The 21,573-nt window shown below is 43.2% G+C and overlaps 1 protein-coding gene across 1 annotated transcript; it reads right to left on the bottom strand.

The window, feature by feature from the left end:
* Nucleotides 1-4,811: 4,811 nt before the first annotated feature.
* On the bottom strand, nucleotides 4,812-19,617 carry LOC123027537 (olfactomedin-like). Its single transcript, XM_044438472.1, has 5 exons — nucleotides 19,609-19,617; nucleotides 12,605-12,775; nucleotides 10,327-10,542; nucleotides 7,870-8,038; nucleotides 4,812-5,881 (listed from the first exon to the last, which is right to left on the bottom strand). Exons 1-5 carry the CDS (start codon nucleotides 19,615-19,617, stop codon nucleotides 4,812-4,814), a joined length of 1,635 nt encoding a protein of 544 aa, XP_044294407.1.
* Between the last annotated feature and the right edge of the window lie 1,956 nt (nucleotides 19,618-21,573).

Raw genomic sequence — 21,573 nt, 5'->3', positions numbered from 1 at the left:
AGTGAGACATAGCTGCAACCAAGACATGGTAATTGTTTGTGGAATGTATGGTAAGCCAGGTCAGGGAGTTCTCTGAACCCTCTTTATAACAGAGAAAGTACTGGAGGAAGGAGCAGAATGATCTAGAGTGGAATTTCTTAAGGAATAGGGTTGGACTGGATGTTTCGAACTTTCAAGATTAAGTTTGTTTGCATGATCCTATGCCCTTCTGAGGAGGTGTTAATGTGTGATCAGATAAAATACAGTGGCACGTGTGTAGGCCATCAGAAGTCTTCTTGTGCTTTGTGCCTCCTCCTCTGCCTCCTCCTCGCCTGGCTAAGACCCCATTTTGGATTGATTACTCAAGTGGCAGGTAGAACAAACAGGATTATTTTTGAATATCGAATTTAGGCTGATCCTGTCATTGCTTCTAGGCTCTGAAGCACAAATCCCTGAACAATGAATGAATGAACCTCACACCAGTGATTCTCCCAAATACTCTGTAAAGTAGAGCTCAGCAGCATGAATTCTCCAGCATGGAGTTCTGTAAGGATTAGGTTTGCCACCCTGCTATATTTCAAATCTTCAGGGAGGGCTGTGAATGTGTTAGATTGGTGACTGGGTTAACACAGTTCAGACAAGACTGAGATTCTTTTCTTGGGCGCCTCTTCTGACCAGCTGAGGGGTTTCACCTCATGGGGCTGAGGCTGCAATGCCCTTGCAGGAGCAGATTGTACCTTGGTGGGAAAGGGGAAAGCAAAGAGAGAGAAAGAGGAGACAAAAGGAAAGAGAGGAAAGGGGAAAGCAAGAGAGTGAAATGGATGGAGGGAGGTTTATTTATTTTATTTATTTATTTAAAACATTTCTATGCCGCCCCCATCGCAACAAAGCCTCAGGGCGGCTCACAACAAAAACAAAAACAAACAAAATCATAGAAAAATTTATACACTAAAAATATTAAAACCCGGTGCATCTCGGCTAAATTTTTTTTTAAATCCTCCATAATAAATTAACACTTAAAATAAGTTTTAAATAAAAAGGTTGAGTGAGTGTGTGCGGGAGGGGCCTGGGCAGCTCTGACACTGCCTAATTTTGGCCCCAGCCCTGCTCACCTAGGGCATGTGGGCACTCCCAGAGGTCACCAGAGGGGAATGAAGCTAGTGGAGCAGGTTTCCCCATTCCCTAAATCAGGGATAATGTTCTGCATTTGTTATTTTATCATCCACTTTCTTGTCCTTTGATGAAAGAATTCACCGCACATTATACAGGTAGGGTATTTTGAGAATGTCTCTCTGCTTGTTCTGCTCCCTGTGTCAAGAAGTACCCATGGCAGCGTATATTGCTCCCCATGAAAACATGGACAGTATGTACTACACCAGCATGGCTCTTCTTACTGGAACTGTTCACCAACTTCAAAAGCACTAAGAAGCTTTTCATCATGGCTTGGAGGCTACCCTGTGCTCATATTCATTTGATGAAAGGTATGTTTTGTAAGATACAAAACATCCCCCAGGATTTTCTGTCTTTCATGCCTGATTTTCTGACTCAGCACAAGTCCAAATTACCACCCATAGTTTTTACTGGTTCTTTTATGAAGAGAAGAGAAGAGTTAAGAGAGCATCCCACATTTAAGGTGCTTGAGAAGTACATTCAAAACATGTTTTAAAAATACAGATATGATGTAGGAGCACAATTGCCAGCAATCGTGCCACATTCCATTCACTTTCTCATCTTGCTGCTTGCCTAGAGAGAGGTGACCCATTGCTGGGAAGGAACCTGCAGCTACAGAACCAGCAGAGAGAACACATTTCTCTAATGCTGATGGGCTTTGCAAGTAGAAACGTGTTCCCACCAGCACCCCATAAACATGGGGCCATCACAGAAGAAGCCCATTCCCTGACTGCTGCTCCCATCCCCAAGCTTCTCTCCATCCCATTTATGAAGAAATTCATGAGTAACAAGAGTGCTTTCACTCTGGCTCTTTTCGTGATCTGCAAAGCTGGACCAGCATTTCACCAAGTGTGAAAATCCACTGGTAGGCAATTAAAATACAGTAGTATGGAGAACTATGATTCCCACCTCTGAAGCCAGCTGATGCCTGATCGTACATTTTGGATTTACATCATCGGCCATCTCTTTATATGTGCTTCTTATGGTGTAGTTCTTGGCAACATTCCCTTTTGCCCCACCACCAAGCCGCCCAACAAAGAGTGCTTGTGCGCTCGCTCCCTGTCGCAGCAGCAGCATCCGTTTTGCCCACTGTGCCACTGAGAGTCCCCTCGTAGCTCCTAGTCGCTCACGTTCCCCTCACGAGGCTTTCTCTCTGCTCCCTTCCCCGGCCAACGGAGTGCTCACTCGGATTCGTCACTTACAGCAGCCCACCTCTTCCCCTTGGGGCTTTTCAAGCTAGCCCAGAGTGGAGGGGTGTGAGGGGGAAGCTTAGGAGAGCCATTGCATGGGCTGGGCATGTAGGCACTCCCAAAGCATAATGCACATAGCCAGGGGGGACCTCTCTGCCCAGGTCTGAGCTTACTGCTAGGCATGGCAGGGCCTTTGTGCCTTGAGACACGTATAGGGTGTATGCCACCGTGGCCAAAGCAGCTTGCCGTTTATCATAGTGGTGAGCCCCAGAGAGCCGGAAAGCAGTCCTTGGACTGCAAGCCATCTTCTACTGTACCGGTGTACCACACAGCATGAAAGCTTGTCACAGGCTCCTGATAAAAGAGCCTCATGATGAATTTTCAGAGTCTCCCAACCATCCCAGTGAAGTGTCTGAAGCATTTTGTGTGAGGCTTGTGTCCATCTAACACATAATATACAAGGGCTAAGTGACATCCACAAAAGTGCTGATGAAATCCATGTGCAAATTGTGCGAAGCTACTGTTTTTCCCAGGTAATCACATTTAAAGTTTCTTTAAGGGTGGCAGTGACTACATGAACAGCTGCTTGGTATACACCCTAGTTGGTTTCCCTGTCCCACTGACATACTTGAGATTAAGGAAGCAGGCACCATTAGCAATTAGGAAACTGGAGGGAACATGTTCTTTGCCTGCAGCAAGTCCCCATTGTTTTGTACTCAGCGGAGAGTGCTGCATTAAGGGTGGTTCCCCCATCCAGAGCAGCTCCAAGGGGGAAGCTGCTCCTGTCTCTCCAGGCAAGCGAGGGGCCGCCCCAAGGGGCACCCGTGTGGCCACCATCCTTCTCTTTCAGCCTCCTTCCAGTCCAGCTTGTGGGGGAGCGATGAGGCACCAGGGGGTGTAAGCTTTGACCTTCCAGGCTTTGCTGCCTGTCTCCTCACCCCTTCTCTTTCTGTATCATTCAGTTAGTTACTTAGTTATTTCTGTACTGCCCCACAGCCAAAGCTCCTTGCAGGGAGCTAGATTGCAAGCTGCAAGAGGGACGGGCTGCCAGCGCTTCCTTCAGCTCAAAGTGATGGCGCAGCTCCCCACGTGCCTCCTGAATCCGAGGAGCACGAGCAGGTGAGTGTGGGCCTCTTGCCAAGCGATACACACAACCCTCATGAGGAACTGTAGCAGGCGATCTCTGCCCTCTACAGAAAGGCCTCCAGCATGGGAGTGACCGACCTCTCTCACACCCTGAGCTGAAAGGCGCACAAATCTGCTTGCACCAGAATGCTGCCACTCAGGGAGACCGTCGTGATAAAAGGAAAGAGTCCAACCGCTCTGTGCCTCAGCAGGCACTCCTGCTCCTTTAAAGAGCCGGGATGTTGCCCTGATGGTAACGGTTCAGGTATTCCAGGCACGGCCCAAATAGACGCCCATGGTGTCTTCCCTTCCCTTCTTGCCTCAGTGGCCTCAGTGGCCAGATTTTCAGATTCTGCTCTGTCTTGATTATACCACCGAATGCAACCAGTTCTGTAATATGCCCACTGTCATCTTGCTTTAGTCTGGAGGACTGCTGTGCCGGCATGAGAGGCATGTGTGTGGGCCATGTGGGACTTCGCTGTGCTGCACTTGCTTGAACCGAGTTTGACAAATATGATTCACATATTCCCACTTCTGGCTAATAAAGCTGAAGCAGACATCGAAAGTCAGCATCAGGTTCTGCTACAAGCATAACGTCAGGACGTCTATGTATACATCCACAAGCATGAATTCAGAATTGCCAGCAAACATGATTTGTCTCCCATCTTGCCTTCTTCCACAGAACATGTACATGACATTACGGCATCTTTTTGACATGGGCAGAAAAACAAGCCTCTAAAGTTTTGTGTCACAACATAGGGAAGATGAAGCAGACATCCATGAAACTGATAATGAGTTTTTTAAAAGCTGCAGCCATAGTGGAAATACTTAGTTTTTCAGGGACAGTTTTTGAACAAATCTAATTTCAATCACAGGATGAGTACAAAAGATAAAGAGCAGAAGCAGGTTGAGTTGCAAAAGGAAAACTATTGGTTTAAATAGTAGTTAAAAGCCTTTTACTTGCACGATGTTCAGACATCGTGCCCAATTTCCAAATGAGACTGAGGAACCCCCACCACTGAAAGATTTTATTTTTCTGAGAGTGCACTTGTGGAACAGATGGGAAGATGGGGGTTATTTCAGTGGGGAGACCCCACTGAAATGGCCGTATTGCTCTGTATTGGCTAAACTTTTGCAGAAATAGCTAATAAAACTGATGCAAGGGCTTTGGATGCATATTGAATAAATCTGCATGTGCAATATATTGCATTTATTTTTATAGGCTGGGGGAAACAGCCATGCTTTTAGATAAATCTACCTATAAGCACTTTATTTACAAACATTTCTCAATGTAGGTTTTTCTGATTTATTCACTAGACCTGCTTTCCCTCACAAAATATTTCCGTATCACTCACTAGCAATAGTATGGCTGCCTGCCCGCACAGCTTCTTGTCTTCCTATGCTAAGAGTAATAGGGCTTTCTTCCTGATTAGAACTGTCTCCTCCTGTGCTTCCTGAGCCTTGTTGCTGGTTACTAGTGGGACTTGGCTTTTCCTTGCTTCCTTCCCTGTTCACCACACTCTGGAGTCCCTCAGTGCCAGGATCCTTCTGCTGCTCAGAAAGAATAGCCTGCCTTGCCATGCCCTTTGGCTCTTTTGAGAACATGAGATTGTAATACACCAGGTAGGCATCATTGAACATGTAGAGCTTTTGGTCATTGGGATTGTAACTCATACTCTGCACTGTAGGAAGAGGTTTCTCCATATAAATTTGGATATTGCGTTCCTGAGATGTGTTAGTGTCATATACGTAATAGATCTCCTCATGAGTTGAATTCTTCCGCCTGGTGGCATACAACATGCCACAGATCATGAAGCTATTGCTCAGTTTTTCCTTTGGCTGGGAGGTAATCCATGGTGTTCCTGTTTTCAAGGTTTCTGGGTCCACCTTCCTAATGACCATATTCCCATTGGCCAAGGTAGAGCCATGAACCATCCATAGGCCCTTCTCATCCCCAGCCATGTCCATATCCTGGTACTTGACCCCTTTATAGGAGAACCAATTATTGAAAGAAGCAGGATCCTGATCTTCTAACTCCATCTGTGTAACACGCATGCTAAATGGATCTGCCTTGCACAGAGACCTGCTGTCAAAGCAGTTATAGAAAAAGGAACCATTGAAGAAAATCACTCCACCCCCTTGTCCACAGTTTTCACATGTTGGTTTGGAATTAATGTTGAGGGTATACTCTCGGATGGGAGAATAAAGCAACAATTTCTTGTATGATGAGTATAGACGGTAGGTCTCCAATGTCCGCTCATCTTTGTTGGCTGGAAAAACCCAATAATGGTCTGGAAATTTAGTTCCCATGGCAAAATCTTTCCCCCACGATCCAGCTTTAAACTCAGAACCTTTCCAGTTGAGCTTCACCAGCACTGGAGCACTGACCTTAATTAGCATACCACGATCACATGTACCTGTAGGAAAATAAAGGGAACATTTTTCAGTTTTACTATGTCTAAAGAACTGTTTTCTGCTTCTCCACAAACTCAAGGGGGATGAAGAGGAAGAATTACAGCTCTCATCCTGCAATGGCAGTTTGAAACGTTCCTGGGCTTTCTGAGCTAAGGCTAGTCCTTCCTGGGCCCATCCTGCGAAGCCTGACAGCCCCTTTAGAGAGCTGCAGAGTTGCCCCATTTCTCTTCTGTCAGAGTGGGATTCCTTCCCACCTGGATATGTCAGGGCAGGTTGGCGGGCACCCTGAAGCCCTCCTTTCTGGCCCTGCCAGCCCTGCTTCGAGGCCTGTGCACGGCTCCACAAAGCCACTCAGCGGAAGCCGTCCGTGCTGTCCCCACAGCAAGCAGGTCCTCATAGCTGCGCTGCGGAGCTCTGCTCTGCGCATGGTGGCGCATGTGCTGCATGTGCTGCACGTGAGCACTGTTGCTGCACCCTCCAGGGCGATCCAGGACAGACATGCTTTGCTGGCACGCCTTTTGCACTGGGCCCTGCTAGGCCGCACGAGGGGTTCGGCCCCCCGGGGGAAAGGGTGGGCCTTGAGGAGGAACCAGCCTGCCCATGCCCCACAACTCCAAGTTGCTTTCCTCATTTCCCAAACCGCTGGGAAGGGAAGGGAAGGGAAGGGAAGGGAAGGGAAGGGAAGGCCTGGCACGGCACGGCACGGCACGGCACGGCACGGCACGGCACGGCTCTTGCATGCCAGAACGGTGGAGACCAGGCAAGGCAGGCAGGAATGACTGCTCACTTGTCTGCTGAGGAGCTGCAACCTCCCGATAGCCAGAGATGGCAAAGCCCACAGGGCACCTTGTGCGTCTGCCCAGGCACAAGCCAGCCCCCAGCCGCACCCCCCAGCCTCCCCAAGAAACACCCCCTGCAGGTCATAGCCCGATCGCCTGCCATTTGCTTTGCTTCTTCCCGCTTCTGCTCTCAGAGAGGTGTGCAGAAGGTGTAGCAGCTTTGGGGTATCTTCCCTGTCTGCACTGCTCTCAAAAACCCAGGCTGGAGGAGGGGGATACTGATCCTATCTGAAAGAAGTATATGAAGGTTTGGATGGCTCCTGGAAACAACATTCATGACTATGGGAAGTGTTTGTCCATCTCTGTGCGCATATGTTAAATTTGTTTCATGAGGGGAATAATTTAAAAGATATCAGTGATGGGGGGAGATACCAGTATAATATGCATTTCATTATTTTGTTGAGACAGTTTTATATTTCTTTCCTTTACAAAAAGTTCAGAATAATGTATTTATAGTCCAGGTATTAAAAAACACTTTAAAATCTCACTCACATAAATATATTTTGTATGCTAAGGAGAAAGCAAAACCAAATACCTCCCTTAAATGTAAAGCATTCACATACTTCCTAAACCAAACTAACATTAGTCATGGCTTCCTGGGAAAGGCCTCTTTCCAGAGAAGGACAAGTATAGACATCATGGGGGAAACTGCTCCATGTAAATAAACTATTCTCCATGATTTACATTGGAATTTCTCTCATAATTGGAAAGCTGTAAGGGTAGAACTCTGAGCAAGGCCTTCCTCCAGCAGAGATTAAAAGGGCAGCCATCATCTTATGTAGGTTGGTCACAAGCTATAATTAAAGCTGAAAACCAGCACTTTGTGGTGGGCCTTGAAGGTGATAAGCCACTAATCAGTTTTTATAAATGTGCTAGCATATGATCCCGCTGATTCAGCTTGATCAAAATGCACTGACTTCTGGACAGTCCTCAAGGCCAGCCTATTGCAGAACACTGAAGTCTGACAAGCTAGGAAGAGATTTCCAAAAGCATGGATGGTGGTTTCCAAATCCCATATCCCCAAATAAGCTGTTTGCGGTTGGTGGAAGATGAAACTTGTTTCATTCCTTTATCTGCACATCCATTACTAAGCTATGCAAGCATCTGGAACCTCATTTCTAGCCAAAAATAACATGTTTGACAACACTCACCAATGGGTGATGGCCCTGCCACAGGGCCAGCACTGCTGTCATCAAGGTTAAGCATTTCCTCACAGTCCTCCAGCTTTTTCCGAAGGGTAGTGACCTCACGTTGTGCTGTTATTATGTTGTTCCGGTCATATTTTTCCATTTTTGTGACCAGGGTGTCAATAGTATTGATCTAAAGCATTAAAAAGTATGGATGCAGATGTTAGTTCCTGGACACAATGGGCTCTATCCAATCGTGTTATCCATCAACAGGGTAGCAATACTGGCAGAATCATTTCTTCCTTCCCATTACAACTCTCCTGTATACTCTCTAAATCTGTTCCAAAGGACTAGAGGACTCTCTGCAGCAGATCTGAAGATGGGGTATTTGCAGGAGGGTGCAGGGGGAGGAAAGCAAAAGGAAGTCCCATTGTGTGAGTGAAAGTTTGTTTGTGTAACCTCAGATGAAGCCCAATACACTCTCAGATAGAGGGAAGCAAGACGGACTCTTCCCAGATATGGAATGAGGACTAGAAAATGAATAAATAAATATCCCTCATATTTTGTTTTACTGTTTTTTCTTCTTTATTGTTATGTGTTTAAATTGATTGTTTTCATTGTAGTAGTGTGCTTTTATTCTATTGTAATCCTCTTAGAGAGCCCTTGGGCCAATTATAGCGGAATATATGTTTAATAATAAAGAAATCATCTGATTCCAAGAAAAAACAAATTCACTAACAGCAAGATGAAGATGCTGTTGGCTCCATTGCTCTAAAGCAGAATTTAGCAACTTGAGGCCTTCCAGATGTTTCACTCTATAACTCCCATCAATTCTAGCCAGCATAGTCAATGGAGAAGAGAGCTGTGGGAGCTGTGGGCCAAAGCATCTGGAGAAACACAAGCTGCCCAGACCTGCTCTAAAGGAAGCAGAGGAAGCATGCAGTCATCAGTCAAGAAAGCTAATGTCAAAGCCAAAGACCAATAGCACCAGTACATTTATCTCTACTGGGCCAAGTGCCATGAAATCAGCTGCCTTATGGCAGGTCAGACTGCTTCGTCTCTCTCGCGCAGCCTTGACTAATTTGCCTGGCAACAGCAGCAGCTCTGCAGAATCTTAGGCAGTCTTCCACATCATCTGCTACTTCTCCCTTTTAAATGGAGATGCCAGGTCTGAAATTTGGACATTCAGCATGCAAAGCATGTATGCTGTCCTGAGCTACACTGCTTCCAATGCCACAGGATTTGATCTGCCGCTGAGAGACATCGTATAGGAAACGGCACTATTTCAAATGATGCTTTACGAACAGGAGCCAAATACTGAAAACTGAGTGCAAGGCTAAATTTATCCTCAGCAGACTACTCTAGAGCTCAAGTGTCCATTCCTCAGGCTGCCTGCCAGTGTGGATCAAGATCAAGTTCAAGCAAATGCATTACACTAAGAAAGCTGCAATGAACCTCCCACTGGTTTGTTTCTGTGTCACCAAATTCAACCAGGGAACATTTGTGCTAGTTTAGGATGCAGGCACCTGCATTTCCCCCTTCTCTCCAGCAAAGTAAACAGCAGATTGAGGGAGAGTTAAGTGGGAAATTGTATTCAATTAATTTTCTGTGCCCTTACTCCCATGGCTCCTCTTCAGATCTATGTAGACAGCCCTTCCTCATGCAGCTTTACTTAATTTTTTTAAACTGGGGGATCAGTCACAGATCCCTTAGTCTAAATCAGGGGCCCCCTGATAAATGGCATAAAATGTCTGCCATTGGGGCAGGGCTGGTCACAAAACACTCACTTCACAGAAGCCAGACTGCTAACACTAAAAGAAAAGTACCTTGTCAAGGAACCTAAAATAAAAGCATAGGAAACTCACTATTTTGAACTCAAAGAGAGCATGGGAAGGCAAGACTTCATTTTGTAATATGCCAGACTCTCAGTTTTTTAAAGTGTTTTTATTTTAAAAACTTCAGAAACAAATAAAAAAAATTAGGAGGGGCATGGTGCCTGGTGGGAGACAAGTTCGGTGTCTCTGTGGGCACAATGACACCAAGAGGCACCTTGCTGGAGACTGCAAAGAGCAGTTTTGCAATGAAGTGAATCCAAGTTCTTCTGTAGAACTGTTACTATAGAACTGTATAGACTGAGGTCAGTTTAATCTTATTAGCCTGTTTTCTCCTTGAAACTTCTGCCACTGCTTGATTTATGTACCTATTCTATGCAGTCTTTGTGAACAGAGCTCTGATGGAACTCTAATGATGGAGCTCTAATGAAAGAGACAGAGAGGCAGAGATCAACCAAAATGGAGAAGACTGCATAAGCTTACCCTGGCTTTCCCCAACCAGTAACTATCTTACCAAAATGCCTTTCTATTTTTAATGATGTATTATTTTTCAACATGTTGTGAACATGTTCAGGAGTTTTAAAAGGAAAAACAGTCTATGAATAGTCCATAATAAATAAAGTATTGTTAGCCATAATACTTTGGTTACCTCTGAAATCAAATTGTTGATCATGGCTCGGCTAGAAGGTGTGGTTGCATTCTTCTTCATATATTCAGCCATGGACACCACTGTGTGAATGTCATTGATAAGCTTTCTGAAGTCCAAATCAACATGGGTTCCAAAGGCCTTTGCATATCTTAAGCGTTTGTCCAGGTCAGTTAAGTTGGATGTACTAGAAGTCATCATTGCCTGCTTATTATAAATCTAGAAGCCAAGGAGACAAAAGCTAAGACCACTATAGGAGAAGGGTTCCTTCCTATTGCTGTTTTTGTCAACCAAAGCATAAGGTTGAATCTGTGAGGACAGCTAGGTCTATGCATAGTGCAGCTATTTAAATTTAGTATTAAGTTAATTCTGATAAATTGCATATCCATATGGAGAAGTGGAATACCAACAAGGGAGGTTGGTGACTCCTGGGTTAGTGGAGCTCTTGATCCATTGCAGCCTTTATTTTGAGCTTTATAGGTGCTATTTAGAATAGGTTCAACATCATGGATAACTCCTATAGAGGTCAGAGTAAAAACTGCAATGGATAAGGAGCCCTACTGACATAGGAGTCACCAGCCTTCCTTGTATTTTTGGTAGAAAGCCAGACTATAAGTATCTGAGCCAAGGATGGTATATTTCAGGCCTGTGGGCCAAATCTGGGACACCTAAAGTTCTAATCTGGCCTTTCGCACCTTCTTCCTTGCCCCCACCCCCCAGCTCCTTTTTCTGGCTACCAAAAGTTTGGTGATTCCCTAGCTTTTGTGAACATTTCTGTACAACTTCAGAAGCAAATAGGATTCTCCTGAGAAGAAAAATTATCTTTTGCATTCCCTCCCTTATGCTGTGGGACAAATAGGCACAATGTAGGGGGGATATGTTGTTAAACATCTTATTCTTAGAAGTAGCTGCAGGAGGCTGAAAATTAGCTAGAAAAGCTGCACTGATCCTTCAGTTTGCATTGCATCAGGCCTGGATTAGGTGGGCTCAGGCAGTAGAGTTAGAAGAGTGGTGAACTGAACCATTCCCCACCCCCGCAACAAGCTCTCCAGTAGTTAGCAGACTATAATGCCTGTCACCCTGACCATTGCCAGGGAGGCTGGGGCTGATAGGAATTCAGCAACATCATATCCTCACTCTTGAGTTAGATTTTTCATGCATCATCATCATCATCGCTCCTGCCCATGCTGATCACTCAGGTATGTTTATGGGGTGGGGGGCAACCTTATTAGGGCTGTACTGAACCCTGACTCAGCTGGGGGTAGGGCAGGAGCAGCACCATGTACTTAGAGCAAACTGCTACCTTTGTGTATCTAAAATAACACCATCCACACAGACAGAAATTACAGTCAGATTTGCAGGAAACTCAAGATTTGTGGAAGTACAAAACTGCCAGGGGAGAAAAAACCCATGGGGACCCAAAACACAGCACAGTTGAGAGATAAGCACATCCAGTGGCCGCAGAACATTGAGCTGCTTGGAAATGAAATGGAGGCACTAGAGAACACTGTTATTCACAGGTTTACTCTTTTGAAGGTTCAAGGACAGCATGCTGAGAGAGAGAGTATGAGAAGTTTGTAGGAGCCCTTTAATGTAGCCATCTATAGCAGAGATATGCTACAAGATTTGACAAAGGTTGTCCAATGTATACAAAGGTATTAAGTACCATTAGGGCTATATTGGGATCTAGGAATGAACATAATTTTCCCAATTTTTATTTAGAGCTGCAAAAAGTTAATTTCAGAACAAAGTGAAGTTCTGAATGCATCCATTAAGATAGTCTGGTTGGGGGAAAGGGATAGGACATGGAATAATCAATTCAACTTGCAACAACCCAGATTCAGGCTCAGTATCAGGAAAAATTTTCTCATTGCCAGCGTAATACAACAGTGGAACCAGTTGTCTAGAGGGGACATGGGCTCTCCGCCACTAGAGACATTCAAGGCAAAACTGGACAGCCATCTGAGTGGGATGATGTAAATTGGTGTCCTCCAACAGCAGGGAGTTGGACCTGATGGCCTTCATAGCCCCTTCCAACTATTCTATGATAATAGGAGCTTCCCATTATGAAAAACTAATAGCTGTACTAGATGGATGAGGAGCCAGGGAAGGGAAATTGACCATTGCAGGTGGATTGTAGGCGCTCTTCCCACATATGGACGCTTGCTAACTGTAGGAGTCAAAAGGACCACTGCATGCACCAGCCGAGGATCGGCAGCTTTCAGGGACTGGCTGTTCTAAACTCTCCTGTATCTCGGCAAAGGCTGATGCTGCCCCTTACCTTGTTCAGATTGTTTTGTAGATGGTTTGTCAGGTTGTAGAAGTCACTCTCCAGTTGCTCCACCTTGCGTGCAGGGAAGATAACATGGGCCAGCTCCATGCTGCAAATACACTGGCCACTTGCATCCTTCACTCCCAATACTTTCTGGATGTGGCCACTTTCAACGATGACCTGGTAAGACAGACAGAAAATAGCAAGGGGAGATGACAATGGAAGTCCTCTTGGTCAACCTTGCCTGCCTTATTTGATGACTAATATCAATAGTATCTGGGTAAATTTTACTGGCCTGAATCTGGAAATTTATCCATAGTGCTAGAACAAGTCTCATCATTTGGTGCAACTTGAGTCTTCTTGAATCAACACTTGCATCACACGCTTTTTATTTAGTGCATGGGTGGGGAATTTCAGGTCTTGGGGCCAAATCCATCCTGCCCCCAGGCTTTCCCAGATGGCCCTTCCCCCTTCCCTCAACCACTTGGTGGTTTCCAGTTTTTCTGCCACACCTTCTCCCCACTGCTGCTGCACATGCATATACTAGAAGGTCAAAATACCTCTCCAAAACCTAGGACCTAGGTACTCGCAGCAGCAACTGAAGCAACAACTTGCTGGTATTACTGCATTTTTGCCACTGTAAAGACATCTTGGTCTTGGCCCTGCCCAGCACTGCAGTGTGGGACCCAAGAGCTTCTCCATGCCTCACTGTGCTGGGAAGCAGACACTTGCATCAATCATGATTCTTGTCCTACCATCCGTGTACATGATGCATACAAAGCATGGCAGGACAGGTACCCACAGGGCTTTCCATCCAGAATAGACCCAAAGGAGATGAATGAGAAGTTAAACAAGGGAAGAATAATCTGTTACATAGCACATACCTACACGCTTAGTTGGCATAAGTCGGGGGCATGGGGGGCATGCAGGCTTGAGTGTGGCCCCCTAATTAGTGCCCTGACCCCCATGCCATTGCCCCCTGCATTCTAGTTAAAACTATAGACTAGCAAGGATTAGGCATAGTGTCAGCAGGGCTAACTTTGTGCACCACTGTTTGATGTGCCCAGAGCAGAAGCTACTTCTGCAAGTGGCCCATAAACAGTAGTGCGTCAGAGAGACAAAAAACAGGTGCAACTGAAAGGGGCATGCTGTCCTGAGATGCATGCTCCATAGCTTTCAGTTTCCTACATTTGCTGGTTGTTGAGTGTGAAAAAGACAACTGTCTAGTTAGAAGCATTGAGTGTATCTCCATGGACAGTCCCAGCGTTCCTCATACAAACTCCTTTTTCACCATGGTGAGAAGAGTCTTTATCAGGATCACTGTAGTGTGTGTGTGCATGCACGTGCAGCCTCCAAACCATCAAATAATAAAATAATACATATAAAATAAGAAATGAGAGCTGTTTTCATGGATAGATTCTGTGAAGCTGGGATCTAAAGACTGCAATCCTAATTGACCTTACTAGAGAGCAAGTCCCATTTGTGCCAGCTCGATACAATCCGGTTGCAAGGGTCACGCATGAATCTAATCCATTTTCTGTTAGGCAGTCATATTAGGGCTTCCTCAGTGAAAGGCTGCCTATTCTCTTGCCATTCTTGATTAATATCTGAGGAAGCCTCCTAGTTAGTTCTATGCTCCAGTCACTGTTAACCTTCCCATCCTTGTAACCTGTCCAAATCTGGCAATAGTTCTATCTTGTTTCAAACAGTCCGCTCTTGCCACAACTCATGTCGTGTTCTTACCTTTCAGCTTATGAGCAGCAAAGCAGTCCATAACGTAGCAGATACCTAAAGAAATGCCTAAGCCAGAATAAGCAGCCTCTCAGAGTGAAGGCCTTGTGGGGCAGGCCTAGGGAAGACTTCAGCACCCTAGAAGCTGAAGCTGACTTCAGCTGAAGCTGTGCATTGCTGTAAGCCGCCCCGAGGCTTTGGCAAATGGAGCGGCATAAAAATGTTTTAATAAATAAATAAATAAATAAATAAATAAGCTTTTGCTTTGAATTAGATACTCACAAAGAAAGCCTGAAAGATCAGTTGTAGCAGAATAGTCTTCTTCCTCACTGGAGTATGCAGAATGCACCCTGTGATCTTCATCCTCACTGGAGTATGTAGAATTTGCACTGTGCATAATTTGTACATACTTTATAGAAGAGAAGTTGTTGGGAGGAGGAACAGTGTGGTCCAGCTTGGAATTTCATCAGGGTGAATTGGACAAAATGTTATCTTTCATCTTGCTTGCATATGTAACTTTCATCTTCTTTTCATAGGTATATGCCCTCCTCCGTGAGTAATTAGGGTTGATCAGATAAAGCATGAAAGCTTAGGGCTGTATGTGGGCTATGGCTGGCCATTTCAGAAACTACATTCCTACTGGCATTTTCAAGCTGGGAGGAGCACAGGGAGGAGTAAATTCAAAGGACAATGGTTACCCTATTTTTGAACAGGCATACTTCTCCTAGGATGAAAAACATTGATCAACAAAGAAGCAGTTAGTTCTATTGCAGTGATCTTTGCATTGATGCTAATGATCTTATATTAGAGACAGGCAATTTGGTGCTCTCCAGATGTTTAGGACTGCAACTCCAAGAAACCCCAGTTAGCATGGGCAACCATCAAGGATTCTGGGGATTTTAGTCTGAAACATGTGGAAGGAACCAGGTTTCCTATCTCTATTTGATTAGATACTTTACCAGAGAGCAGGCAGAATGCATTGGGGCATTTTCCCCCTCACTGTAATCCAGGGTCAGTTCTTTCTCCTGGAAACCATCCCTTAATGCCTGTTCTCCTCTATACACTATCAGTCTGAGCTCAGAAAAATCTGACAAGCCCCATGCAGCAAACAAAACTGGAATGTACCATCATAGCTTCAGCATTGCTGGAAACAACCACACCATGAAAGAAAAGTAGCAACATGGTCAGAGGACTGAGGAAGATATGAATTGTCCCCCATATCTGAAGACTTAACAGGAAGAAGCTTTGTAACTGTATAAAATTGCAGCTGAACAAACTCATGGCAAACATGACCCAAAGGCTACAATTGTGGGGCGGAAGTCATGAAAGAAACTAGATGTACTGCAGACAAATGCTTGTTTTGCACTCCAAAATAAAAACAAAACAAAGGAAAAAAAGATAAACTAATTGACATGAATGGAAATAAACTGCAAAGGGGATTGGGAAGGGAATTCGGCTCCCCAGAAAAATGTGGCAATAAAGATAATGAGACTACTCATGAAGAATAGCTCTGGTACAGCTGAAAGCCACGACATTCAAAGGGAGTGACTGGATCAGATCAAAGACCTTTCTGGTCTAGTATTCTTTTCCCACAGTGGCCAACCAGTTCCCTGTGGAAAGACCGCAGAGTAGGACATGGCTGCAAAAGCACCCACCCATGTGTGATTGCCAGTGATTGGTATACAGGTACATATTGGTATATATCTAGTAGCCGTTGACAGGTTAGATACAGCTTGATAGGGCAAGGCAAAGAAAAGAAACAGAATAAAGAAGTAAAGAAAAAGAAAGAAAAGAAACAGATCAGGAGAATACATTACAAATCATTGAATTCCAAGGGGAATGCATACAAACAAGCAGGGGAGGGACTGTGATGACAAACAAAATTTTCCTGGAAAGGATGAAGGTGTGCTAGTAAGCACTAATCAGACTTCCACAGTATTTTGTTAGTTGCCTGAAGATACTTTAGATATACCATGAAATATATCCTGAGATTCATTCAGTTAATTAAAAGAGCTCAGTCGCATCTTTAAGGCTAATTATTTGGGGGGGGGGGGGACATAAGGCTTTGGAAACAGAATTGGGTTTTGCAAAGGCATGAATGGTGTAATGAAATATGGAATATGGTAATTAATGATAAACTGACGACAGAAATAAAAATTAAAAAGGGTTAATGAAAGCAAATGAATATAATGAAATTTGGGAAGATTTTGTAAAAGTAGTACTGATAGAAGGCAAAGGCTGTAAACCCAATCAAGATTATATGAATTTCTGGAGGGGATGTGGGTATAATTGAAGTATATTATATATTAGTAATTGTTATAGTATGTGCATGATGGTAGCATTGGTCTCCAGGGTGGTGGGTGCACTCTTTCATTTATTCTTTTTTAAATTGTGTTCTTTTATATTACTGTTGTTGTAATTGTATTTATGGTATTTTCCTGTCTAAAAAAAAGTAAAAAGGGGGGAGTAAAAAAAAAGCCTTCAACTGTTATCTACCTTATCAGATACTAGTGTGAAATAAATTTTCTGTTCATCTGAAGAACACTCAGTCTCTCAATAAAATCATTTTTGTAGTCTTAAAAATGCAGCCAAACTCTTTCATCACTTCCTTAATAAAGATTAAAAAGGTACCTTTATGTAATCATAAAAAACAAAAACAGGCATGCTGGTCCATGAGGGGAGGAAATCTAAAATTCACAGTTGAACTATCTTCTGTTAGGACCAAACACAATGCCACAAAAATGGGCAAGTTTTGCTCTTCTCCCACACTCTTCAGCAGGCTAGATGATGCAAAAAGGGTAGGGGAAGAAAACGTCCAGAAATGTGGCCAGATGTGATGGTCCATGAGTTTTCTAGACAAGGCTGTGCCTGTATTTTGTTGCAGAAATGAGATCCAAACTCAATAGGAGGAACATTCCCTTTGTAGGTTTTAACCTCTAGGTGGCACTATGGTATAGCAGAGTTACACAATCACAGGAAAGAGGTTTCTTTCCATTATCAGAAAAAAAAAGTCCTATTATTCATTTTCTTTTTTTAAAGTGCAGTTTAGAAAAATAGGCATAATAAAGTGTCACTATGTGGTCTAAAGAATCTATAAACTGAGTATGGAATGACAAGTGCACAATAAATGCATTTAGATGACTACTAAATTTGTTCATCTGTGAGAGGCAAATCATGTTGCAAGTTACAATATTCAAAGGAGTACCAGAAGCTAGGGAGTCTTGGCCCAATAGAAGGAGATGATCCAAATATGCCATTTTAGAAACAAAGGGCTGATCATATAAGAAAAAATTAACTTCACTGCAGCCAAATTCTATTGTTTTCTGCAGTTAAAACAAGTGGAGTGGATTTCCTGTAAGATATTTTAAAAAATAAAGAAATAAAATGGGATTAAAGCTAAAATCCTATACCGCTTATTTAAGTGTAATTTCCACTGCCACCAGTGGGAATTAATGTTGGGAAGACATGCATCGGATTGCACTGTAAGCCACTTTAGTATAGACTCTATAAAAGAAGGGAAGAAAATGTGTATAAGCCTGCTGCATGAGTTCTCTCCACATTTCCAGTGAGACACTGTAGCAGCCTCTCAAAAACATAGGAAATTCTGTTTTAATGAAAAGATACAAGTTCTTTGCACAGCAAGAGGGTGTCACTTCTCTTACTTGGATCATTCTATTGGTGCGTAATTTACGATTTCCTTGATCTCTGTTGGGTCAGGAGAAAAATTGGTACAGATTGTATACACATGCCATATGTAGCATGCAATACTCCCATAATATGGTGGGAGGGTAAAGCGCTGCAACTCATGAGTAGGAGTATGGAAGCTGACACCCTTCAGTTGTTTTGGACTACAACTCCCATAAACACAATGTCTGGCATTGTTGGCTGGGGCTGACAGAAGCTGAAGTTCAAAACATCTGGAGGATACCAGGTAGCTCAGAAAGCTGAGAAAGGATGTAAACATGATTCTAATATTTAAAGGCCAAGTAAGTTCATTTTATATTTATTTTTAAATATAGTATTATGCAGTAGTCATTAGAAAAGTTATCATAAGGTGCTTGTAACCACTTGGAAATGCGATAGCAACAAAGTCAGGCATAGGGGTTGGCCACTATTCCAACCCCTATACCTACCTGGCTTTCCAGAGAGCTATAGAGGGTTGCTACAAACAAGTTTGGGGGAAATCATTGCCCTTTTGCCCGATCTAGTGCGATAGCACTTAAGCAGCAATCATGGGTTATCTAAATCTACACATCGAGCATGTACCCAGGTACAGTTTTCTCAGAAGTCAATGTACTCTGAAGTAAGGATGCCTCTGTATGAAAGGGCTCTTGCAGTGATGTTTGTGGGATACAGAAAGCACTGCCAAATCTTTAAGGGCTCTCAGTCCTTTTGATGTGGGGTAATGGGCACAACGAGGCTACCCACACAAACCAGATTGGAATGTACTACAGGTACTACCAGCGAGTAATGTTCTCATGGAAGCTGTGGTCTCCATTTCTGTTTATTGCAAACTGGACAGCACCTACTCTTCTTACAGACATTACCTTTGCAGGAAAAGAGTGGGAAATTCACTACTTTCAGAGAAAAAGAATGGAAAAAGACTGAAGCAACAAAGATGATTTTGTCATAATTTTAACACTTGGAAAATCCAGTCAGGTATTCCTTGTATACATATGGGAAGGTGGTTCCAATATGCCATAGAAAATAGCATATATTTTCTAATTATGAACCATATTGAGTTCACACAGGAGGAAATGTATCTTGGGGATTTTGTAAAAGAAGGCCTTGCTGAATCTGGAAGCAGTAGCAGAAGGAAAATGAATAGGCTAAGAAAATAAGGCAATGGGCACCAAAGGAAAGAGAGTCACTGGCTAAAAGGAAGGTGGTGTCATAGAAGGGGAGGGTTTCAAGGCAGATGATGTGATCAGCACCACCAAAGGTGTGAAACAGTTCAGGAAAGCTTGAGGTCCAGCTTGGCAAAATCAGCCTATCATGGAAGCAAAATAATTGCAGCTATTATGACCTCCTCCCCCGTCCCCACCCCAAGTATATTGCTCTTTGAGCTGCAATTTGAATTCTCTTTATAACAGGGGATGAGATGACAAAGAAGGAATCTCTACCAGAACACTGCTGAGAACAGATTGACAGAGATCAAATCCTTCAGCTCTAATTTTAACAAGGCCACTCCTATCCCTTTGCTTCCTTCACTTCTGAGTTCTTCCCTGATTTTAAGCACAATTATCTTCCACCATTAATGAGGTTTTGAGATTACTTCTCACCTGCTCCATTCCACTAACTTCTTTCCACTCACTTCCAACTTCTTGAGCAGACTGTCCTCCAGCTGCAATCTATTCCAACTTACTTTTTACCTACTGTGCTGTATGCTATGCAACTGATTTGTACCATGCTTTCCGGTTATCTCCTTTGTCTAATTCTTAATAAGTCTTCTCAGTCATGATTCTTCTGTTTATCATATTATCCACTCTGATACATTTAATACGGTAATAAGGACATGGTCTCTTCTCCAATGTCTTTTCCCCTTCTTCATGTAAAGGAAATCATTTAAAAATTTAGTGTCAGTTCTTGCTAAAATGAAGCTTAAGATCTGTGATAATATTCGAGCATTGTTAGTGTTCTTCTAATGAAGAATTTGTGTGTGCATGTTTATGATATCAGTAATAACAGAAACTGAAACAGTATTATTCTTTTATTCTTATAAGGTACAAGAAGGGATCTGGTCACAAAGGGAAAGGTAAAACCAATACTAAGCTCAGTTGTGACAACTAGACTGTGGGTAACAAATTGGAAACAGCTATTAGGAACTACTGGAGAAGTATGGCTAAAAAAATGTGGTTGAAGGGCAGAGTGTGAATCCCTAAAAAAAACAAAAAAACCCTTTGTTATTCTGTTTTACTAATGTTGCATCTGCATTATAAACTGGAATTATTTCAGTTTATACAATTTATTTCTATGCAAAACCTGTTTTTAAAAATCCTGAAGTCTAATGGTTGTTATATGATACCTAGGGTCCAATTAGATATGACCCACATTTTGGAACATAAGTAACAGCAAACTTAGGAGCAGAATGAGGTGGACAATTTCAAGTAGAGAACGGGTAGTTAGAAAGGACATGCTCAACTGTTCCTTAGTATTAAAAATAATGAAATGAACAAATGGGGAGGTGGAAGAATCTACAACTGTTGGAGTTCCATTGTCAATAATATTCTACCTCAACAGTATTTTATTTATTTTTCGATTTATATCCTGCCTTTTTCCTACAAAGGGCTCAAGGCAGCTTACATCTCCTCCATCTTATCCCCACAACAACAACCCTGTGAGGTAGGTTGGGCTGAGAGTCTGTGACTGGCCCAAAGTCTCCCAGTTGCCTCCCCCCTCCCATTTTTCCTTCAGCAAGAATAGTCTTTTCAAAGTTAGATACTTGCATTTTCTCTGGTAGTTCTTTGATCTTGGTACAAATTTACTCATGTGGTTGATAGTCTCTGTAGACAGAAGCTAGTTACATCTTCTTGATCAGATATTTTTAATAACACTGATTATAAAGTCAAGTGTTTCCAACCAATTTTAGTAAGAAGATAACAGAGGATGATTGGAGCAATTGTTCATTTTCCATGAACAGTCTCCATTGGGATGGGGGAATCAGAGAGCTGCAGCTTTCTCCCAGCCCTCATCAGTGTCCATTAAGTTCATTAGGTGATAATCTGCAGATATAGAATTCAGTAGGCTAATGACCAGTTCTGTCCCACCCCTCCCCATCTGCTCAAGTTCCTGCTGTCTCTGCCTAGCCATATTCAGGAAGTGAATAAAAAGGAGGGGGTCATCTTCTTAGGCCCCTCTAATTTATAGACACAGGGTGCTCTTGGATATCTAGAAATCTATTACAACTAAGTGGTGAGTTCAAAAATGCTCACCACTTAGTAAGAAGACTGCAATTCTTGATCTTTTTAGCTCAAGATCTAGGTAGTTAACTTGCGTTTTAATAAGCTTCAAGTTACACTTCCACATAATATCCTCTACATGGACTACCAGAGATGACTCATCAAACACTTCAGCAGGTGCAGAATGCAGCAGCCTCTCTACTGCTAAGCAGTTTATCAAAAGCTCAGGAATACAGCATGACAGTGTTCAAGTTAGGACACCACTGAAATCAATTTACAATCCTTATGAGATCCTGAACTACTTAGTTTATAGCTTAGAGGCGATAAACGATTAGAGAGACTCATAAG

This window comes from Varanus komodoensis, unplaced genomic scaffold (assembly GCF_004798865.1).
Source record: "Varanus komodoensis strain SLA01 unplaced genomic scaffold, ASM479886v1 scaffold32, whole genome shotgun sequence".
NCBI classification, from domain to species: Eukaryota; Metazoa; Chordata; class Lepidosauria; order Squamata; family Varanidae; genus Varanus; species Varanus komodoensis.
This window is presented reverse-complemented; position numbering and strand designations above follow the sequence as displayed.